General features: G+C 31.7%; 4 protein-coding genes across 4 annotated transcripts; 2 read left to right on the forward strand and 2 right to left on the reverse strand.

Moving 5' to 3' along the window:
* Window positions 1-8,382: 8,382 nt before the first annotated feature.
* BDR25DRAFT_306089 (isoflavone reductase family protein) lies at window positions 8,383-9,807 on the forward strand. Its single transcript, XM_033690552.1, has 2 exons — window positions 8,383-8,927; window positions 9,065-9,807. Exons 1-2 carry the CDS (start codon window positions 8,687-8,689, stop codon window positions 9,790-9,792), a joined length of 969 nt encoding a protein of 322 aa, XP_033543451.1. The 5' UTR covers window positions 8,383-8,686; the 3' UTR covers window positions 9,793-9,807.
* Window positions 9,808-9,844: 37 nt separating this feature from the next.
* BDR25DRAFT_359501 (uncharacterized protein) lies at window positions 9,845-11,239 on the reverse strand (the record flags this gene model as incomplete). Its single annotated transcript, XM_033696096.1, has 8 exons — window positions 9,845-9,932; window positions 9,978-10,021; window positions 10,076-10,210; window positions 10,273-10,352; window positions 10,386-10,487; window positions 10,592-10,654; window positions 10,692-11,130; window positions 11,156-11,239. 8 exons carry the CDS (start codon window positions 11,237-11,239, stop codon window positions 9,845-9,847), a joined length of 1,035 nt encoding a protein of 344 aa, XP_033543452.1.
* A 97-nt stretch (window positions 11,240-11,336) lies between these two features.
* Window positions 11,337-12,394, forward strand: BDR25DRAFT_237101 (glycerate dehydrogenase; the record flags this gene model as incomplete). Its single annotated transcript, XM_033685573.1, has 2 exons — window positions 11,337-11,859; window positions 11,907-12,394. 2 exons carry the CDS (start codon window positions 11,337-11,339, stop codon window positions 12,392-12,394), a joined length of 1,011 nt encoding a protein of 336 aa, XP_033543453.1.
* Window positions 12,395-12,856: 462 nt separating this feature from the next.
* BDR25DRAFT_317600 (uncharacterized protein) lies at window positions 12,857-13,544 on the reverse strand (the record flags this gene model as incomplete). The annotated part of the gene is made up of 3 exons (XM_033691684.1): window positions 12,857-12,954; window positions 13,005-13,310; window positions 13,502-13,544. The coding sequence occupies 3 exons, from the start codon at window positions 13,542-13,544 to the stop codon at window positions 12,857-12,859; spliced, it is 447 nt and encodes a 148-aa protein (XP_033543454.1).
* Between the last annotated feature and the right edge of the window lie 8,702 nt (window positions 13,545-22,246).

A 22,246-nucleotide genomic window follows, 5' to 3' on the forward strand; every position in this document is an offset into this window, starting at 1 on the left:
GTAATTACATTATTAAACTCTCTAACTATTTTATATAGTTTACTAGTAAAGACACTTCTAGTTACTCTTTTACACTTAGTAGAATTCTAGTGTATAATATTACCTAGTATTTTAAAATAGTTACTTTGCTTTATACAGTTTTTATTACTTAATATAATTAAAAATTTTAGCTATAAGCTAAGGTTTTTATTATTAGTAAATAATCTATTTATAAAGATAAATAGCTTTACATAATTAAGCTACAATAGTAGAAAAGTAAAACTGCGCTTACTATTATCTATCTGCTATTAGATTTATGCGTTAAGTGTGTTAATATTATTATATAAAAGGTCTATAGTTTATGTAGTAATAAATAAGTTAAATGCTGCTTCTAGTTAACACATAGATGTAATGTATACCTCTTTTACATATTACTTAATATATTATTATGCAGCATCTTTGTTCTTTAGGTTAATTATATAAAAGTAGCTTACTTATCTTTTCTAAGTAAAAACTACTATATTATATGTAAGTTTAATTCTTTTACTGTTAAACTTAATAAGCTGCTTTTTTACTAAAATAGTTTTACTTTTTATATAAAACTTTACCTTTTATAGTTTTTTTTCTTCTCTTTACGCAAAATCCTTTATTATAATGCTTAAAGTGTTATTTATTTATAGGCTAGTAATACTAAAAGTGTGCTCTCCTTTATTAGTAATTAAGAAGTAGGGGTTGTATAAAAAGATGTGCATACGCAGCTTTTTTTTATAGTAGTTATAATATGTCTTAAACTAATACAGTTCTAATTTAGCAGCTTTATATAAGAGTTGTACAACCTAGAGTATTATATTTAGTAGAAAGCTCTAGCGCATCTTCTTTAGTAGCTTTACGTACAGCGTGCGCATAAGCTTATTTATTAATTAGATGTATGCTTATGTAATATTACATAGTTTAAAATGCATTCTGTATGTAGCTCTTAGGCTTACTTTTATAGCTAAAAGTAGTCTCTAGCTTATCCTCTAAATAGTTAGTAACTAGGTAAAGATTTTTCTCTTCTCTTTATCTAAGTAGCTAGCAAACACTAGGCAGAATTTTTTATATAGTTAGGTTATTTTGCCTTTTACTTTTTATATAAAGTAGAGGTTAAAAATCTAACCTTTGTGCTTTATTAAGTTGTACGCTATAACCTTAAAAGTGCTATTAGTAATTAAGGTGTTTATCTCTATGCAGTCTAATTTCTTAAATAGTTTTCTAGGTGTAGTAATTACACTGTCTGTATAAAGCTTAATAAATAAGGCCTAATTATTCTTTTTCTTCTAGGTTAGAAATACCTAGTCTAGACTTTATATAGGTTTCTTTTGCTTTTTACTTCTCCTAGTATCTATATCTTCCCTTTGCACTAGTGCGGCATTGCTATTCTAAGGGGCTTAGTCTATAGTAGGCTTTAGTTCTGCCTTTATAACATTTTTATAAAGCTGTTCTCTTTTCCTCTTCTTTAGAAAATCTTTTTATATAGAGATTAGTTTATCTAGGTTATTTATTATAAGTAAGTTGTCTTTCTTTTTTTCTTTATAGTATAGTTTAACCTGCGTATATTAGAGCTTTAGTAGGCTATTTTTTTTTTTAATAATAATGTCTCTTTCTTTAATGCTTTTAATCTTATATAGGCTAGTCTAGCCTTTCTTCTCTCTCTATGCTATAATCTTTAAGCTAAGGGGGAGGTTAAGAACTTTATATGTTATAAGGCTATTATAAGTGTTAATTATATAATTAATGTTTACTTTTACATAGTCTTTTTAAAGTATTTTTATTACTTTTTATACAGCGCTTGCTTATGTAATAATGTCTAGTAATAGTAAAGAGTCTAGGTTAATTCTTAAGTATGCTTTAAAGACTAGCAGTGTAGGTACTAGACTGTGTAGGCTAGCTGTGTTATTTAAAGCCTTAACTGCTATCTGCAGGATAGCCTTATTATCTGTACAGTTACCTAGCTTAGTCTTTAGGATGTTAAACACTTATTAGAAAGGTGTGTGCGCGCGCTTAACTTTTCTAACTGCTTAATGTGCTTCTATAGGCATCTGCCTGCATGTAGCTTTTATAATTTTTACATAAGCTTAAAAATTCTCTAAAGCAAAGTTTATACTAAGATTATGCATAATATAGTCTAGAGGTTCTTAATAGGTGTTAATTTAGCATTTGCACAGTGCATTCTAGGTATCTTGTGTAGACATAGATTTTAGAAATGTAGCAGCCTAAAATAATGTGTCTATATTAATAATATATAAGACATCTTTATTATTAATTTATATAACATTAATAATAACTTTATAGTTAAAGTAGGTGTTATTCTTAATTATAAACTTAAATCTTTATAAGGCCTAGTTATATAATTAGTAGAGGTAGCAGAACTTCTTAATCTTTTCTAGCACTGCAGCATTAATGTTATAGCTAGCGCTAGTTAGCATCTTTTAGAGTCTCTTTATGCAGGGGTGTCTAAATTAGCAGTAGAGGCAGTAGAGTTCTAATTTAGTAAAGAAAAACATAGATTCTTCTTTACTAATATTAAAAAAAAAGTGTCTTTATTTTTATATAATAAAGATAGTAGTTTTGTCTTTATGTATAATAACATTTAAAATGTTATTAAAGTATGCCCTAAGTTAGTTAGCATTTGCTAGTAATAGTAGGAATAGTGTTAAAGTCTTTAAAATGTAATACATTATGTTACTAACTAGGTTAGTAATTTATATAGTACTAATTAATTTTATTAATTCTTATTTTTTAAAGCTAATACTTTTCTTTCTTAGTGTCTAGTCTACTTTTATATAAGGGAATTCTTACAAGTATGCTTTAAGTTATAACTTCTCTATAGTAGAGATTCTTACTACGCTAGTATCCTATAGTTTACCTTAGTATACTGTACAGTATTAATCTTTAAGGATAAACTGTTCTGCGTATCCTTTAGGTTCTAGGCTGTAGATGTCCTCTGTAGTCGCGCAGTAGAGAAATGCAGCATTAGTAAGGTAGTTAATAATCTTTTTACTTTTCTTTTTATTTAAGTTATTATTATTATGCAACTTCTCTTTCTTTTACTCTAGTTTGCCTTTAAACTCTTAAATATACATATTTACTTTTTTACATGTTAGTGTCTTGTTATAGAATTCTTTATATAAAGAGATATATTAGTGTTTTACATAAAATTAATTTATATAAGAATAATTTATTAACTAACATCTTTCTTTATAATAGACAAAGCATTGCTTTAATTGTGCAAAGGACTATAGTCTAAATAATCTTTTATATCCCTTTAGGCTTCTTCTACATTGTTAATAGCTATGTGTACGTGGTAAGCTATATTACCTATTAGTGTAGTACACGTCTTAGGATTTATTTATAAATGCATTATTTTGTTAATTAATTATAACCTAAAGTGCTAAATAAAGGTTACTATACAGTGCCTTATATGTAGGCTTAATTAAGAACATTGCTTGTTTAAGTTTAAGTTGCCTTTAGTATGCTTATATAATAGTAGTGTAAAGCAGTATCTTACCTTAGAATTATAGACTAAGAGCTTTTTATATAAGAGTAAGTTTATTAATTATAGCTTTAAAAGCTTTATATAAAGTTTTTATAAAGTTTTTCTACTTACTTTATGTAAAGCTTATTATTATCTAATCTGTCTAATACTAGTTATAGTTTATGTTAGTATTAAAGTAATTACTAAGCTGCTTGTACAGTAACTTCTATAATTATCCTAAACTAATATTATAAAGGTAGAACATGTGTGTGCGCCCTTTAAAAATATTAGAAAAGATGCTTACATATAATGCTTTAAAGATAGCAAGGTGTTAGTAAAGCTTAATAAATACTATAGCCTTGTTAGCTAGAATATTATATAGTTACTTTATATAGTTATTTTTCTTTCTTTATGCCTTCTAAAATTATATAACCTTCTTAGGTGCAAAGTTCTCTACTATAATATCTTATATAAGTAGAAGTTAGTATAGATTATATAGTAATTAAATTATATATAGTAGGTACAAGCTTTAGGGAATCTTATGCAGAGCTGTGGCTACAGGAATATGTAGCTGCCTAGTTGTGCTCTTGTACAGTAAGCTATTATAAGGTAGTTATACTAATTATAGAGAAAGTATTAGGTCTATAAGTAATTTATATAGAGACATCTTCTATTACATTAAGACTAGTAATAGTAGTAATAGTTTTATATAATATTTTAGTAAAATAGTAAATGTGTGTTCTTTTTTTATAAGTTTATATAGTATAGTAGCCTTTATTATGTTCTTTTTAAAGCTAATACTCTTATTTTATAAAGTAGTAATTAGTTTTTATAGAAACAGTTAGCTAAAATCTTTAAAGTGTATAAGCTCTTACTTTATAAAGTTATTCTAAAAGTTTTTAAGTGTACATATGTCTGTTACGCTTAACACATAAAGTTCTATAATTAAGTTAGCTGCATATAAATTAAGCTTATTTTTAAGTGTGTTATTTAATAGTTTAATTTTATCTACTTAATCCTTAATGTTTATCTACTTTACTAGAGTCTTTGCTAAGATGCCTATAAAAGGTATATATTAGTTATACATTAATATGTTATGTTAGCTAGTTATAGATAGAGCTAGTGTTACTTATTACTTTATAGTAGTTAATTATGTGTTGTTGTGCGCTGTCTTACTTCTTGTTATACACTGCCTCTAAACAGCCTTGTGTAAAAAGATAAAATAGACTTTCTAGTGTTAAATAAGCACTACTATTTGTATAATACCTTTAAATAGTATTGTATAGACAGGTTTCTTGCTTTTACTTAGGTAACTAAACAAAGATTTATAGCTACTTATATATAAATTAGACTCTGTCTTTACTCTTACTAATTTATAGTTAAAGTAGTAAAAAAAAGAATTCTTTTTATATATAAACTTTTAAATAAAAAGGTATAAGAAAAGTTTTCTCTTTTATAGTATTTAAACTACTAATTAGTGTTAAATAGACTCTCTGCTAGCTAGCACTTAGTGTTAGCAAATGCGTATAAGACAGAGAGGTTTACACAGTGTAAACATTACACAGGGGTGTTAGGTAACTAGTGTTAATTGCTTCTTGTTTTTCCTCTGTACAGAGGAAAAGGGGGATATCTAGATGTTCGCGCACAGAGGTTCGCGCACGAGCATCATGTGACATAGATACGTGATCCTGCTCGTGCGTGATCGCTCGTATCCAGGCCGCGACGCTGCTGCTGCGTACGGACAGTAATAGCCTTTTAGAGCATAAACAGCATGTACGCCTAGTGCTAAAAGCTATAGAAGAAGCAGGTCTATAACTTAACATAAATAAATATAAGTTCTACTAATTAAAAGTTATATATTTAGGATATATAATTTTTATAAATAGTATCTAAATAGACCTTATTAAGGTTTAGACTATACTAAATTAGTAATACCTAAAGAATATAAAGAATGTTTAAGCTTTTATAAAATTTACTAACTTTTACTAATAATTTATTAATAACTTTTTATAGCTAGTAAGCCTTATAATTACACTTACTAAAAAAAAGATTTAATTTAACTTTAACTTAAATTACTAATAGTTTTTTAACTAGCTAAAAAAAGCTTTTACTAAAGCTCTAATACTCTACTACTTTAACTTTAAACTACTAATACTTATAAAAGCTAATGCCTTAGACTATGTAGTAGCAGGAGTTTTCTTCTAGACTAAGCTAGATAGGACTATTAAGCCTATTACATACTTTTTAAAAAGAATAAGCTTTACAGAAGGCAATTATAAAATCTATAATAAAAAATTACTTACTATAGTATACTACTTTAAATAATAGCAACCTAAACTAAAAAGTATAGCGCATCTAATATAGGTTTTATCTAACTATAAGAACTTATAGTACTTTATAACTATAAAATAACTTAGCTACTAATAAGCTTATTAGTCTAAATATTTATTCTATTTTAATTTTAAGATTACTTATTATTTTAGTTAAAATAAAGGGAAACTAAATACTTTTATAAGGTAATTCTAAAATATTTTTACTTAAAAAAAAGTGTAAAAAGCTTAACACTAAACTTTACTTTAACTTAAGCTATTTTTAAACCTTAACTTAAATAAAATAAATTAGATAATTAATTAAATTATTACTAATAAGTATTTAAATAATAAATTTATTTAAAAAACTTTAGACTTACTTTAAAATAGCGCTAGTTAGTTAAAAAAAGTAACACTAGCTAACTATAAAAACTAAAATAGTAAGCTATATTACTATAACTAACTTATAATTTTTAATTTTAATAAACTAAGAATTAAACTACTTTAAATTATACACAACTTGCCTGTTAGAGGACACTTAGGTAAAAAAAAGACTTTTAACCTACTACAGAGAGAGTACTACTAGCCCTGCATGTTTTATACTGTACGCTAATACATATTATGTTGCTATACTTACTATAAAGTAAAGGCCTTTTAAAAAAGGTATAATAGCTTACTTAAACTACTTCTAATTTTTAAATAAGCTTAAAAAGACTTATTAATTAATTTTATTATAAACCTACTTTTATCTAAAAAGTATATAAATATTATAGTAGTTATTAATTACTTAACTAAGTATTAATACTTAATACTATATTCCTTTATAACTGCCCCTAATATAGCCTAGTTATTTTACTAATATGTATAAGTTTACTATAGCCTGCCTAATATAATTATATTAGACAGAGGTACACAGTTTGTCTTAGCCTTTTAAAATAAACTTTATAAATAGCTCTAAATTATTTTTTATTTATTTATAGCTTTTTACTTAAAGACTAATAGCTAGACTAAGAACATAAACACTATAATAAAATAAGTTTTATAAGTGTACATATACTACTAGTAAGATAACTAGGTAAAATAGTTAGCTATAGCATAGTTTAAAGCTAATAACATAATATCTAAATTAACATAAGTATTTCTATTCTTAGTAAACTATAGATACTACTTTTAAATAAGATTTAAACTACTTTTAAATACCTCTTAACTAACTTATTAATTTATATAAGTAATAGATGTAAATAGACTTATTAATAAAATCTAAAATATATTTAAATATGTTTATAAAGAGCTTACATAGGCTTAAGCTTTTTAACAAAAGTATATAAACTAATTCTAAACTCTTACCCCTATGTATATAGCTAGTAAAAAGGTCTAGCTAGACACTAGAAATATTTAAATAAACTAATAATTAAAGAAACTTAATTAGAAAAACTTTAGCCTTTTTATAGTAGCTTATATAGTTTTATTACATGCTTACTAATTAATCCTACCTAACAGCATAAAGATACACCCTGTGTTCTATGTATTATTGCTGCGCTAAGTAGCCTTTAAATCTAACTATCTACTTAAACAGCTAAACTTACTACCTAAACCTATTATTATAAATAATAAACTAAAATATATTATAAAAGACATTAAATAAATCTAGTTTAATAAGAAGAAATGTATTTATAAATACTTTATAAAATAGACTAGATATAACAAACTGTTATAGGAACTTATAAAAGCCTTATAAAAAAAACTCTATAGTAACTTAATTTTACGCTTAATACTTATCTAAACTAAACTTATACTTTAATAAAAACAACTTAATGCTAGAACTACTAATGTAAAGGATTCCCTTTCTAATAAAAAAGAGGGTACTGTTACAGTATCCTCCCTAGATCTTAGACATAACTATATTAGACGTGTACTAGAGTATTATTAGTGCACATCTAACATAAACATAATATAATATAGACATAAACTTAAGCATAAACTGCTTTAACACTAACTAAACCTAAAACAGGCTTAATTTATACTTAAAGTGCTTAGACTTTTAAGCTAAGTATTTAATTACTAATTTCTTTTTAAACCTTTCTGTTCCTTACACAACGTCTTGTACCTACTATAATACCTTACATAGTAATTAAACTAGACCTCTGTGAAGCTCTATAACCTTACTCGTGCACAATCGTGACAACGCGTTAGTAACGCCTTAAAAGCGTAGATTAATTAACGCTATACTGCCTAGCTACTGCAGCATAATTTAGTAATTCTTTAGGTTTTAGCAATTTTAGCAACTCTAAAGCGGCCTTAATACTGCCTATATTAGTTAAGAGAGAGGTGGTTGAAGTTTTGACAGCTTCGCGCAGAACCGTGCATTACGCGAGGCCGTGCATTACACGCTAAAACACAGTAGGGGAAAGGAATTTTAACTAGGGCATGGGAGGCCTGGGTCTCGCGACGATTTCTCCATATTTTTTTTTTTTTTTTCGTATACGCCCTAACTTGTAGAATGCTTGGAGGGAGGATGACGAAGTGGGGCAGGTGATGAGTGATGCAATTCGATGGTAGAATGAAAAATCAAATCTCCAACTCAAACTACTAGCTTTGAAACGAAGCAGTCAAATACTTCAGGCTGCCTCATCTCGAACGTAGCAAATCCTCCGCTTTATCAGATCCACCTTCTGCACGCCTACAACAGCGGATCCTGGCCACTCCTTCACGGAAATCTGCACTCAGCACACGAGCCCCGCATAGGACACCACACACCAGCAACTCAGCAACAACGCGTTGACCGATTGCTCACTAGTCACTCAAGAAATCGCCGAGCTGACGTAGAGTGAATAACTTACGACCACATCACCCCTGGAATCTCGGGAATCCGAACATTCTAACAATGGCGAATGAAGCTCCAATTCCCAAGAAGATCCTCTTGTTCGGAGCCACTGGCGTCATCGGCAAATATATTCTGAACGCGCTTATCGAGGCAAAGTCTTCATTTGAGAAGATTGGAATTTTCACATCGCCGGAGACGGTGAAGAGTAAGGCTGATATAGTTGAAAACTTGAAGACGAAGGGCGTGGATGTCGTGGTTGGGAATGTGGACTCGGAAGAGGATGTTTCCAAGGCATTTGAAGGTACGCTTAGTCAGCTTTTCATCTCCACCAGATTTTTTCCCACCTTCCATTATGGTGGAACAACAAGCACAATGGCATCTCCACACCCACATCTCCACCCTCTAATAACTCCCCAACTAATCTCCTCTCCCCTCCAGATTACGACACCATCATCTCCGCCCTCGGCCGCTCTGTTCTACTGACCCAAATCCCGCTCCTAACGCTCGCCGCTCGCTCCCCCAATATCCACACCTTCTATCCCTCCGAATATGGTACTGACATCGAGTACTCCCCTGCATCTGCTACCGAAAAACCACATCAGATGAAACTCGCTGTTCGCAAGCACATTCACGAAAACATTGACACCGACAGGTTGAAAATAACGCACTTGGTGACAGGGCCGTACAGTGATTTGTACATCGGGAAAATGGTAGGCGCAGAGGAGGTCGGGAGTTTCGACGTGCGGGAGAAGAAGGCTGTGTTATTGGGGACAGGGGAAGAGAGAGTGTCGTTTACAACTATGCGGGATGTGGGAAACCTGCTCGTAGCTGCCCTTAACACCCCTTTCCCCTCTTCTAGCTCTTCCCGAATTCTAAAAGTAAACTCGTTCACAACTACTCCACGTTCTATTCTCACAGAGTTCGAGAAGCAGACAAACGGGAAGTGGGAAGTAAGTTACACATCGCTGGACAAGTTAAAGGAGTTGGAGGCAAAGGCCTGGGAGGAGAAGAGTCCGATTGCGGCCGTGTATACGTTGAGGAGGATATGGACGCAGGGTGGGACGTTGTATGAGGGAAGGGATAACGGGAAGATTGGGGATCCGAAGATGGAGACGTTGGAGGAGCAGGTGAGGAAGGCGGTGGAAATTGAGGTTAGGGGTGTTTAGGATGGGAAGTTGTAGGTAGCACGCAATATGTCTACAAGCTATGTTCCTCTGACTAGAAGATAACATATTCAAGATCCTTCATACAACATATTCCTTTCTCCACATTTTCCTTCAATGCGGTTCCAACACTGTCTCCACCCCTAAGAAAGCGACAACCCCATAAAATACCCCCTCTCCGCGCTCACCAGCGTTCCCCGCGTTCTTCTCGCCTCCACTTCCCTAATGCAAACTAACTCCTCCCTCCCACCCCCCAGACTAGCATCCACAAGCAACTGGGCCTGACAACAGCTATCCCGCAAACCAAACCAAACCAAACCACAAGGGCCTTATTACTGAGTGCAACTGTCAATAAACCATATTTACCCAACAGCGCGGCTTTTTGGTGCCGAGACATGCAGCGACTGTCTGCCTTGCTCGGCTGCGAGAACGATGCCCGCGAAGTTGGAGTAGAGGATGTGGCCGTTGTACAGATTAAAAGACACAGGTGTCTTGGGTTAGTGGGAATAGTTTTCCGGATGCACAGAAGACATCGGAGCGGGTGGTGCGGGTAGCATATATGGCTGTTCAAGCACGCGTTACCTTCTTACTCCCACCTTTTTTGCAAATATAAAGGATGGGGCCTTGGTTGAAGGGAGGCGCAAGGTAACCGGAAAGAGCAACACCCATTTGCAATAATTTGACCTCCTCATCCGCTCCTCATCCGCCTCCCCTCCCCTTCCACTCTTGTTAAATACTTAATCCTAATCTACCTAAAATGCATTCTAGTGGATTAACTTAAAATTCTCTGGCTCAACCGAACCTTGAATTGTGATATGACCAATGAGACCTTCTGCAAACCCGAATTTCGATAAGATGCAGAACGCTAGTATGAGGCTACCCTCTCCATAATTGTTGGTGACAGTGGGTGGCTATAGTTTCGTCGTGGGTGAAGGCGAGGAGTGGTTGATGGGTGAGGGGGATTTCGGGGTTTGGTGAAGGTGGTGTGGGCGGTGGGAAGGCTGACGGTGCCATTGGGGATTGCTGTGTCGAACTGTGCAGTGAAAAAGAGAGGCGTTTGAATCTGGGGGTTGGAATGGAATTCGTGAGGCGGGGTTGAAGAGAGTCATCGAAGCTGTTTGAGGTTTGCGGTTGCAGATGGTAGTTTTTGTGGGGAATAAAAATGAGGAAGACTAAATTGTGGCAAGGCCTGTGGTTGTTTTGCGGGGCTGCGTCCTGGGTTAAGGCTCGCGATAGTGAATAGGACAACACCCGTTGCAATACACACCGATGATTATCCACCTCACCCTTACTAAAATTGACATTATGGATGAAACTCAAGTGCAAGTGGAAAATACCCCGCTATGCCAACGATAAGAGTGGTGACGGTGAAATCAGAACCTGCCAGCGTTTGTGTCACGTGGGATGCTACGTTCACAGGTATCGAGAGAGCTCTAGATATGCTACCCATATAAGGGGCAGTTCTCACAGCAAATTTCTAGAACTAGAAGTCGATCCACAAAATCCCAGCAATTGACCCCTGACTAATGCCACACTAAGTCATTACGATGCCGGGCTTCAAGGCTACTGCCAAGCAGCATACTATCATAGTGCTTGAGAGTGCAACAATTGGTCTACCTTCTGAGCTTGATCTCCCAGGATCAGAGTACAAGATCATTGAGTATCCCCACACGTCTGGCGACCAGGTCGCGGAGAGGATCAAAGCAGCCACAATTCTGGTAATTGCTGCAACTAGGCTCGACTTCCATCTGCTCTCCCACCGTGTCTCTCCCAACCTCGAGATGATATCTCTTGTCGCGTCTGGTACCGACACTGTTGATTTAGAGGCTTGCCGGAAGAGGGGAATTCGAGTCTGCAATGCCTCCGGTGCAAGTGCCGCTGCCGTCAGCGAACATGCCCTTGGTTTTTACTTTGCAGTCCGAAGACACTTCGTGAAGACGCACTCTATAGTTCAAGCTGGAGGATGGAAGGGGCGAAGCACATTAAATCACATGATGATGGGGACAATGGAGAAGATGCCACTAAACTGCGAGGAGGAGACGATGGGGTTGATCGGGAATGGGACCATCGGTATGTGCAAGCCGAAGTTCCGCTGAGCGATAACTGATCCATCGTAGGTAAACGGATTGCGAAGCTTGCTCGAATGCTTGGCATGAAGGTGTTGATCTCGGATCGAAAGGGCGAGGGAACGTGTCGACCTGGACGGACACTATTCGAGGATGTGCTGAAGAATAGTACTGTGCTTATTCTCGTTATACCAAGGACCCCAGAATCAACTAACATGATCTCAACCGGAGAGCTCAAGATGATGCGAAAAGAAGCGGTTCTGGTGAATGTATCACGAGGAGAGATTGTGGATGAAGTGGCACTGGTACAAGCATTGAAGCATGGTTGGATCGGCGGTGCAGCCGTGGATGTATTCGCTCACGAGCCGGCTACCTCTGAGACATGTCCTTTGATCGGCGATCATGCAAAGGATTTGAACTTGATCACTACCCCACATACAGCTTGGGCCGGAGACCAGACTTCCGCCAATCTTCAGCGAATGGCGAAAGAGAACATTGAGGCCTGGTACTGCGGAGAGCCGAGGCGGATAGTCGCCTGAAGGAAAAACTAGTAAAGTATCAAAAGAACATTACCTGGGCAAGGGCCTCGGACGAGGGGTGACTAGAGCTTGTCCACACTTTGGCCTAGTGCTTTGATCTTTTACCGGATGCTGGAAGAGCAGACTGGGGGTGGCTTCGCTGAGATTGGGGATAGAGAAGAGAGGCAAGGGACATTAATTTGGGTTGATTAAATTGAATAATACCCATAGAACTTAGAGGTGGACTTATAAACCCATCCTTCATTCTAATCCGGGTCCACTTAGAAAGTAGACCCAGTTCATCAAACCCACCTGCCCCACCTCTACAAGGAAGTCGTTTCAATAACCCTACTTTTTCAACATCGTAGGAATCTCCGGCTCAAGCTACCATCTGAATCCTTACACTTATTTGGCAGGATTAAATACTAACAAAAGTAGCCAGCTTCAATGCATCTCCCTCCATCACGATCCTCCCGAAGCGGATTAATTCAATTGCACTCTCTGGCTCAGAGCTCCTTTCCCGTTAACCCCGGCCATCACCAGTAAATGTGAGGGGTCAAGCAGCGCCATACCCGGCCAGTCTATAAAACGGTCAGTATTCTGTATTTCAATGCCCGTAAGAGCAACCTACTCGCTTGATCACTAAACACAGTGAACTTATTGCCCCATGTTTTCCCTCCATCGGTAGACGTCATGATCTTGGTCGCACAGTTCGCATATCCAGTATCCGAGTTACGATCCTCATCCGTCATGAAAGAAACAACAAGCGTCCCCCAAACATTCCAAACCTGAGGCGCACCCGCCCCCTTATTTGCCCCGCCATCTGGCGTAAACACTCGTTGCCGATTCCCCCAGGTCGCTCCATCATCAGGAGAAGTCACTGAATCGACAACAAAACGTCCTCCATCCGTTGTCTCAAATACCGCAATAAGGGCACCTGTCCGTACGCAGCAGCAGCGTCACGGTCTGGATACGAGCGATCGCGCACGAGCAGGATCACGTATCTATGTCACATGATGCTCGTGCGCGAACCTCTGTGCGCGAACATCTAGATATCCCCCTTTTCCTCTGTACAGAGGAAAGACAAGAGCAATAGAACTAGAAACATGTTGCCCTTACCTTACCTACCTTGTACGCTGTGCACACTGTACAGTCGCCTACCAAAAGTCATTAGCCACTTTAGCGAGAGGTCCGGGCCACCCCACAATGGTTAGATTTTAATTAAATGTAACTTAATTAAATTACTACCTTTTTTAATAGTTACAAAAGCAAATAAAACCTCTTATAAAGAGCTATTTAAATTATTTGTTAATATAATATAGTAATTCTACCTTTACAGCGTGAGCGCTAGCAAAATCTTATGTTATCTTAGCATTCCTAAGTTAACAGTTACATACAACATCCGCTAGCTGCGCAAGCAGCCCCTGCCTACCTATATAAAAGCTCTGTGTACAGGCTAACCTCTAAAGCTTAACAAACGCGCTAAGAGGCATTTAATTTACTAGGTAGTAAATAATTCTTTTACTACACTCTAAACTATTATAACACTATTAAAGACTTACTGCTGCATTTATAACGTACTTCATAGGCGAGTTGCTCACACACCTAAGTTGCTTACTTTTGCTAAGACCCTACTACACTACCCTTCTTACACTAATGCATTTCTAATAACACTACTTAAACATGTTAAAAGAATGTTAGATGCAGCTTACGCTCTAGGCTTTTAAATAAAATGTAACACTTTTTAAGTAACACACTACAGCTATCTATAAGGTCTTTTAAAAAATAATAAGTAACTAACACACTAGACAACTTTTTTAAGCTAATTATACAGCTAACTTATAAAAGCTAGATAATAATAAAAAGTAAGTAATTATTTAGCACATACTTAAGCTAAATGTGTAAGGATTTCCCCCCTAGCTAGTAGCTGTAGCTAATATAGCTAATTCTTTACACGCTAAGCATAATATAGGCTATGTTAGCATAAACTAGCTTAATATATTTATTAAGTGTTACTTAAAGCTTAAAGTAAAGTTTAAGTGTAAGTATAACTATAAAAAAGCTTTTTATAAAAATCTTATAGTAATTTAAAGCTAGTTTAACCTTATAAAGAATATTAAAGCTAAGTATAGTATCTAAAATAATAACACATACAACTTTAATAAAATAAAGTTTATAATAGGCTAGATATCTACTAGAGCAGTTATTATAAGTTTAGAGAAATAAGGACAGCTAAAAGCAGTCTAGCTAGGTAACTAGAAGTAGATAACAGCTATCTAGGGCATTAATACTAAAAAGTAGGCTATTCTGCTTTTTATTATCTTTTAGGGTAGCAACTACTTTTTAAACTAGTATAAAAAAGAAAATCTACTTTAAAATTAGGTTATTATAATTTCTAAGCGCAGCTAGACTACTAATTAGCTTAGTCTAGACTAGTTAAAGCACTTTAACATATATATAAAAAAGTGTACTATTAGCAGCTACTATCTGCTAGTTATTAATAGCTATAAAAGCTATAACTTACTTTATTTCTAGTAATACTATAAAAATAATAAAATTATTACTATCTATATACTTTTTTACTTATTACACCTTTTATAGCTACTTAATATAGGTTGTTTTACTTTTTTAAAAAAGGAGTATAGGCGCTAAGCTAAAAACCTTATGCATAACTAAATTACTTATATTATAAAGATAAAGTTTCTACTATGCTTTAAAGCAGCCTATTATGCTATAATTACTTTTAGTAATATCTAAAAAGGGTTCTAAGGCGCTAGATTAGTTCCTTTTAACCTATAATAAGTTATAATAGGCCTTAATGTAAAGTTACGCACTCTATTACTACTACTACTTATATATAACAAGCCCTAGTAGTTATAAACTCTAAGTAATACCTTAAAACTTAGGTTATAATTAATGCTTATAAAAATAAAAATTTAAAAGTATATAAATAGTTTACTAACTTCTATAGTTAAGGTGTTTAAAAAGGTCTTAAAAAGGGCAGTAATAATTACACATAAGCTAGTATTAGCGTAATAAGAAATTACTAAGCTTTAAGCAGCTAATAAAGCTGCTATATAACATAAATTACATAAAAAAAAGCAGATTAAGGTAGAAAAAACCTTAATAATTTAAAAAAGCTTACACTTAATAGCTCTAAAGAAGTTTAAGGCGCGCAGTAATAGAAAGAAGGTAAAGAAGCAGGTGTAAGCTAAAGTAGGTAAGCTATCCTAAAGGCGCTGTAGACAGTGCAATTAGACTAAGCATAACACGCAAACATGTAAGCAAGAAGCAGAAGTAGTATCTAAATAATATTCTAGGCTGTACTGTACTATATAGTGCTAGAGCGGGTTGTTATAGGCTATAATAGAGTTTGTTAGGGTGGGGTCTTGGCAAAAGTAAGCGACTCGGGTGTGTGAGCAACTCGCCCATGAAGTACGTTACTAGTACTATAAGAAAATACCTTATAAAATATAAGTACTACGCCTTCTACCTACATTGCAAGCCTTAGTTATTAGCTGTATATAAAGAAAAGTAACTCTAATTTGCTTAAACTTATTAATATAATAAGGTAAAAGACATAGCTTGCGTAGCCTTTTATAATAAAGCAACATTTAAAGTTAGATTAGACACTACACCTCTATATGTATGTTAGCAGCATAGAAAAGCATATAAGAGTTAGTACCTAAAGCCTACTTTTAAGTCTAGAAGGACTACAGTTTTATATTTAGTGTAATCTCTCTTAATTTTAAATTAGAGCTGTTTATTAACAAAAAAGGCAAGCGCAATAATGCTAGCAAATACTGCTAGATTCTACATAATGTTAGTATCCTATTTTATTAGCAGCTTATAGAGAAACGCGGTATTAGCATATAGATGCAGGATAGAGCACCTATTTACACTGCAAAGGCTACTTAAAAGTATATAGATAACTATAGCATAATATAGATAAATTAGCTTCTATAAAGTTTTAATTTAAACCTAATTAAGAACCTCTAGTAGATTATAAAGCTCTGTATTTTAAAGCAATAAGAATATATTACTACTTACAAGCAGATAGTAAATATCTTTAAAAAAGAGTAGGCAAAAATTATACTAGCTAATTATAGGAAGTGTATCCTTAGTTAGTTAAAGCGCATAAAGGAAGTTGTCTAAAACAAAGGCAGATTAACTTACTATTAACTAAGCATAGCACTAAAAGACAGGCCTGTATATAAGCTTTATATAAAAATAAAAATCTTTAAATTTAGTTAATAATTAACTAAGTAACCTCCTTTCCTAATAGGTTGACTATACCCCTGCAAAGCTTAGATTGCTAGGTGGCTAATAACTTTTTGTAGGCAACTGTACACCACTCTTACTCTTGCTACTTAAGTGCTTATACTATAAGCAGCTAGCTATTAGAGCCTATTTAACACTAATTAGTAGTTAATTTAATTAACTGTAAATTAGCAAGAGTGATAACAGAGTACCTACGCTCTGTAAGGTACTTTGTTTTGTTACCTATCCTCTAGGAAGAGTGACAACAGAGCACCTACGCTCTGCAAGGTACTTTGTTTAGTTACCTATCTCTTAGGATAGCAGATTAATCCTTTACATTATATAGCAAGCCCTGCTACTGTATAAAGCAAAGAGAAGATAGTGTAAGACGCACACTAAAACTATTAAAGCTGCACAACCTAGTAGCTAGATAATAACAGCAGTACCTGTGTAATCTACTGCATAAGCAATTAACTTTACGCCTTATAAAGCACTCTGTTTTGTTACTTATTTTTTAAAAAAAGTAATAACAAAGCACTTATACTTTATAAAGTACTTTATTTAGTTACTTATTTCTTAGAATAGTAGATTAATTTTTTGCATTGTACAGCAAGCTCTGCTACTGTACAAAGTAAGAAGAAGATAGTGTAAGGCGCACACTAAAGCTATTAAAGCTGCACAACTTAGTAGCTAGATAACAGTAGTACCTGTGTAATCTACTAAAAAAGCAATTAACTATACTATTATAATAAAATCCTACTAGCAACTAATAACTTTATGTAATAATAAAAAGAATAAGAAATAATTCTTATTATATAAATAACTTATAAAAGACATAGAGATATTAGAGGCAACACTATAAAATAAGACTAGCTTAGAGTACTAAAATAATAAAATTAACATGTTAGAAGCTTTAATAAGCTTATAAACTTAATTATATATAAGTTATATAATTACTAATTTATATATAATAACTTAAAAAAGTGCTACTTTTTTAAGTTTATATATAAAAAATTTTAAAAGATAAATACTATAAAACTTTTTAGCACTTAGCTATATATTTAAAAAAAAGCTTATATAAGTGCTAAAAGATAAAAAAATTACACTATAGCTAAGCACTAAAGGTACTTAAGCCTAGAAGCTATATAATATAGTATAAAAGAAAGTAATTACACTAAAAAAGCTTTATACATAACCTTTATTACTATATAAGGCTTTGCATAGAAGCAGACTAAACATAATGCTGCTATTAACACTAAATGTACTAGTATTACCTACTCTTATACTTTAGCTAGCACTACACTAATTACTATACAAACAATACATGCCACTCTACCTAACGCCTGCTCCACACTCTTAATTATACACACTACTGCCTGCAGTAGTGTATGCACTACTAATACTACCTGTATAATTTATACTATATTATAACTTGTATAAACTTCTACTTTAAAAAGAAACTACTAAAGAAAAACTTTTAGTAAATAAAATTATATAATTTTAAAAAGCATAAAAAAAATAATAACTATATAAGTTAACTATATAACATTTTTATAAATAAAATAAAATTTTTTATTAATTTATGTTAATAGCTAGATATTTAGAAAACTTAGTATATAAACATCTTTCTAAATATTCTAGAAAGTTAGGCAAATATGCACTATATGTATAATATAGGCCTTAGACATAACTAGAAGCATTTATATAACACTTTAAGCATTATAATAAAAAATTTTACACTAAAAAAAAAAACTATAAAAAGTAAAGTTTTATATAAAAAGTAAAACTATTTTAGTAAAAAAGCAGCTTATTAAGTTTAATAGTAAAAGAATTAAACTTACACAAAACATAGTAGTTTTTACTTAAAAAAATAAGTAAGCTACCTTTATATAATTAACCTAAAAAATAAGAATACTACATAATAATATATTAAGTAATATATAAAAAAAGTATATATTATATTTATATGTTAACTAAAGGCAGCATTTAACTTATTTATTACTATATAAACTATAAACCCTTTACATAATAATATTAACACACTTAATATATAAATCTAATAGTAGATAGATAATAGTAAGCATAGTCTTACTTTTTTACTATTATAGCTTAATTATGTAAAGCTGTTTATCTTTATAAATAAATTATTTACTAATAATAAAAACTTTAGCTTATAGTTAGCTAAGATTTTTAATTATATTAAGTATTAAAAACTATATAAAGTAAAGCAACTACTTTAAAATACTAGGTAATATTATACACTAAAATTCTACTAAGTGTAAAAGAGTAACTAAGAGTGTTCTTACTAGTAAACTATATAAAATAGTTAAAAAGTTTAATAATATAATTACTTTTAGTATAACTTTATAGTAAATTATATAAACACTTAAACTACTACTAATTCTAGTAGTAATTTATATAGATTTAAGGTTTTTATATAATTACCTTATTAAGCTAAGCACTACTAGTAAAAAGTAACTTATAATTAACATTATATTACTTTATAAATTATATAAAAAAAAATTACTAAAATAAAGTAAATTAATAGTAAAAATAACTTAGTAAATGTTAAATAGGCTTTAACAGCTAGCTGCTTATAGTATAAGCACTTAAGTAGCAAGAGTAAGAGTAGTGTACAGTGTGCACAGCGTATAAGGTAGGTAAAGTAAGGGCAACATGTTTCTAGTTCTATTACTCTTGTCTTTCCTCTATATAGAGAAAAAGGGGGATATCTAAATGTTTATGCACAAAGGTTTGCGCACAAGTATTATGTAACATAGATATGTAATCCTGCTTGTGCGCAATTACTTATATCTAGGCTGCAACACTACTGCTGTGTATAAACACTAGCAACTTTTCTTTTTATCTAAAAAGTTACCTTCTGTACACGTTACCTCTCTTCTGTCTGTGTAGGTCTATCTAATTATGTTCTACTTTTACTTTACCTTATTTATTAGGACTTGCCTTAGTAATGCTATATATTAGGATAAGCTAGTTATACTATATAAATAGCTTTTCTTTTCTTTATTTTTTACTTTCTAAGCTTTACTATATAATCTCTTAGCTCTTTTCTTTTTTTATATAGTGCTAGCAGTAATAGATTCTTATAATAAGAAAGATAATTATATATAATATAAAAAAAAATAAAAAAAAATATAAAAAAATAGGCCTTATATAAAAGTGTTGTTAGTCTAGTTAGTCTAAGGCATCTTTGCGCATAAGATCTAGCTAGTCTATAGATGCTTCTATCTAGACAGAGAGGTAGTTAGTTAGAACTAGTAATTAAAAAGCCTAGTTTAGTGTTTTCTTTATACATACATCTACTAAGTTGTTTTTACTATTAATTTACTTAATTTTAGTAATTTCTTTTTTCTTATATAATTTATAAAGTAACATAATATTAATTATAAGTTACTTTTTACTAGTAGTGCTTAGCTTAATAAGGTAATTATACAGAAACCTTAAATTTATGCAGATTACTACTAAAATTAGTAGTAGTTTAAGTGTTTATATAATTTACTATAAAGTTATACTAAAGGTAATTATATTATTAAACCCTCTAACTATTTTATATAGTTTACTAGTAAAGACACTCTTAGTTACTCTTTTACACTTAGTAGAATTCTAGTGTATAATGTTACTTAGTATTTTAAAGTAGTTGCTTTGCTTTATATAGTCTTTATTACTTAATATAATTAAGAATTCTAGCTATAAGCTAAAGTTTTTATTATTAGTAAATAATCTATCTATAAAGATAAACAGCTTTACATAATTAAGCTATAATAGTAAGAAAGTAAGACTGCGCTTACTATTATCTATTTACTATTAGATTTATATGTTAAGTGTGTTAATATTATTATGTAAAGGGTTTATAGTTTGTGTAGTAATAAATAAGTTAAATGCTGCCTTTAGTTAACACATAGATGTAATGTATGCCCCTCTTACATATTACTTAACATATTATTATACAGCATCTTTATTCTCTAAGTTAATTATATAAAAGTAGCTTACTTATCTCTTCTAAGTAAAGACTACTATATTATGTGTAAGTTTAATTCTTTTACTATTAAACTTAATAGGCTACTTTTTTACTAAAATAGTCTTACTCTTTATATAAAACTTTGCTTTCTATAGTTTCTTCTTTTCTCTTTACACAAAATCTTTTATTATAATGCTTAAAGTAATATATAAATGCTTCTAGTTATTTCTAGAGCCTATGTTATACATATAGTGCATATTTACCTAGCCTTTTAGAATATTTAGAAAGATGTCTGTGTACTAAGTTTTTTAAATATCTAGCTATTAACATAAATTAATAAAGATTCTTATTTTATTTATAAAAATATTATATAGTTAACTTATATAGTTATTATCTTTTTTTTATACTTTTTAAAATTATATAATTTTATTTACTAAGAGTTTTTCTTTAGCAGTTTCTCTTTAAAGTAGAAGTTTATACAGGTTGTAATGTAGTATAGATTATGCAGGTAGTATTAGTAGTGCATACACTACTGCAGGCAGTAGTGTGTACAATTAAGGGTGTAGAGCAGGCGTTAGGTAGAGTGGCATGTATTGTTTGTACAGTGATTAGTGTAGTGCTAGCTAAGGTATAGAAGTAGGTAATGCTAGTATATTTAGTGTTAATAGCAGTATTATGTTTAGTCTACTTCTATGCAGAGCCTTATATAGTAATAGAGGTTGCATATAAAGCCTTTTTAGTGTAATTACTTTTTTTTATGCTATATTATACAGCTTCTAGGCTTAGGTACTTTTAGTGCTTAGCTATAGTGTAATTTCTTTATTCTTTAGCACTTGTATAAGCTTTTTTTAAATATGCAGCTAAGTGCTAAGAAGTCTTATAGTGTCTATTCTTTAAAATTCTTTATATATACACTTAAAAAAGTAGCGCTTTTCTAAGTTATTATGTGTAGATTAGTAATTATGTAACTTATGTATAATTAAGTTTATAAGCTTATTAGAGCTTTTAACATGTTAATTTTGTTATTTTAGTACTCTAGGCTAGTCTTATTCTATAGTGTTGCTTTTAATATCTTTATGTTCTTTATAAGTTATTTATATAATAGAAATTATTCTTTATTCTTTTTATTATTATATAAAGTTGTTAGTTGCTAATAAAATTTTATTATAATAGTATAGTTAATTACTTTTCTAGTAGATTACACAGGTACTGCTGTTGTCTAGCTACTAGGTTATGCAGCTTTAATAGCTTTAGTGTGCGCCTTACACTATCTTCTTTTTACTTTATACAGTAGCAGAGCTTACTATATAATGTAAAAGATTAATTTACTATTTTAAAAGATAAGTAACTAAATAAAGTACTTTATAAAATGTAGGTGCTTTATTGTTACTTTTCTTAAAAGATAGGTAACAAAACAAAGTGCCTTATAACACATAGAGTTAATTACTTGTGCAGTAGATTACACAGGTACTGCTGTTGTCTAGCTGCTAGGTTGTGCAGCTTTAATAGCTTTAGTGTGCGCCTTACACTATCTCCTCTTTACTTTGTACAGTAGCAGAGCTTGCTGTATAATGTAAAGAATTAATGTGCTATTGTCTAGCTGCTAGGTTGTGCAGCTTTAGTAGCTTTAGTGT

Source organism: Lindgomyces ingoldianus, assembly GCF_010093535.1.
Source record: "Lindgomyces ingoldianus strain ATCC 200398 unplaced genomic scaffold BDR25scaffold_33, whole genome shotgun sequence".
In the NCBI taxonomy this organism is placed as follows: Eukaryota; Fungi; Ascomycota; class Dothideomycetes; order Pleosporales; family Lindgomycetaceae; genus Lindgomyces; species Lindgomyces ingoldianus.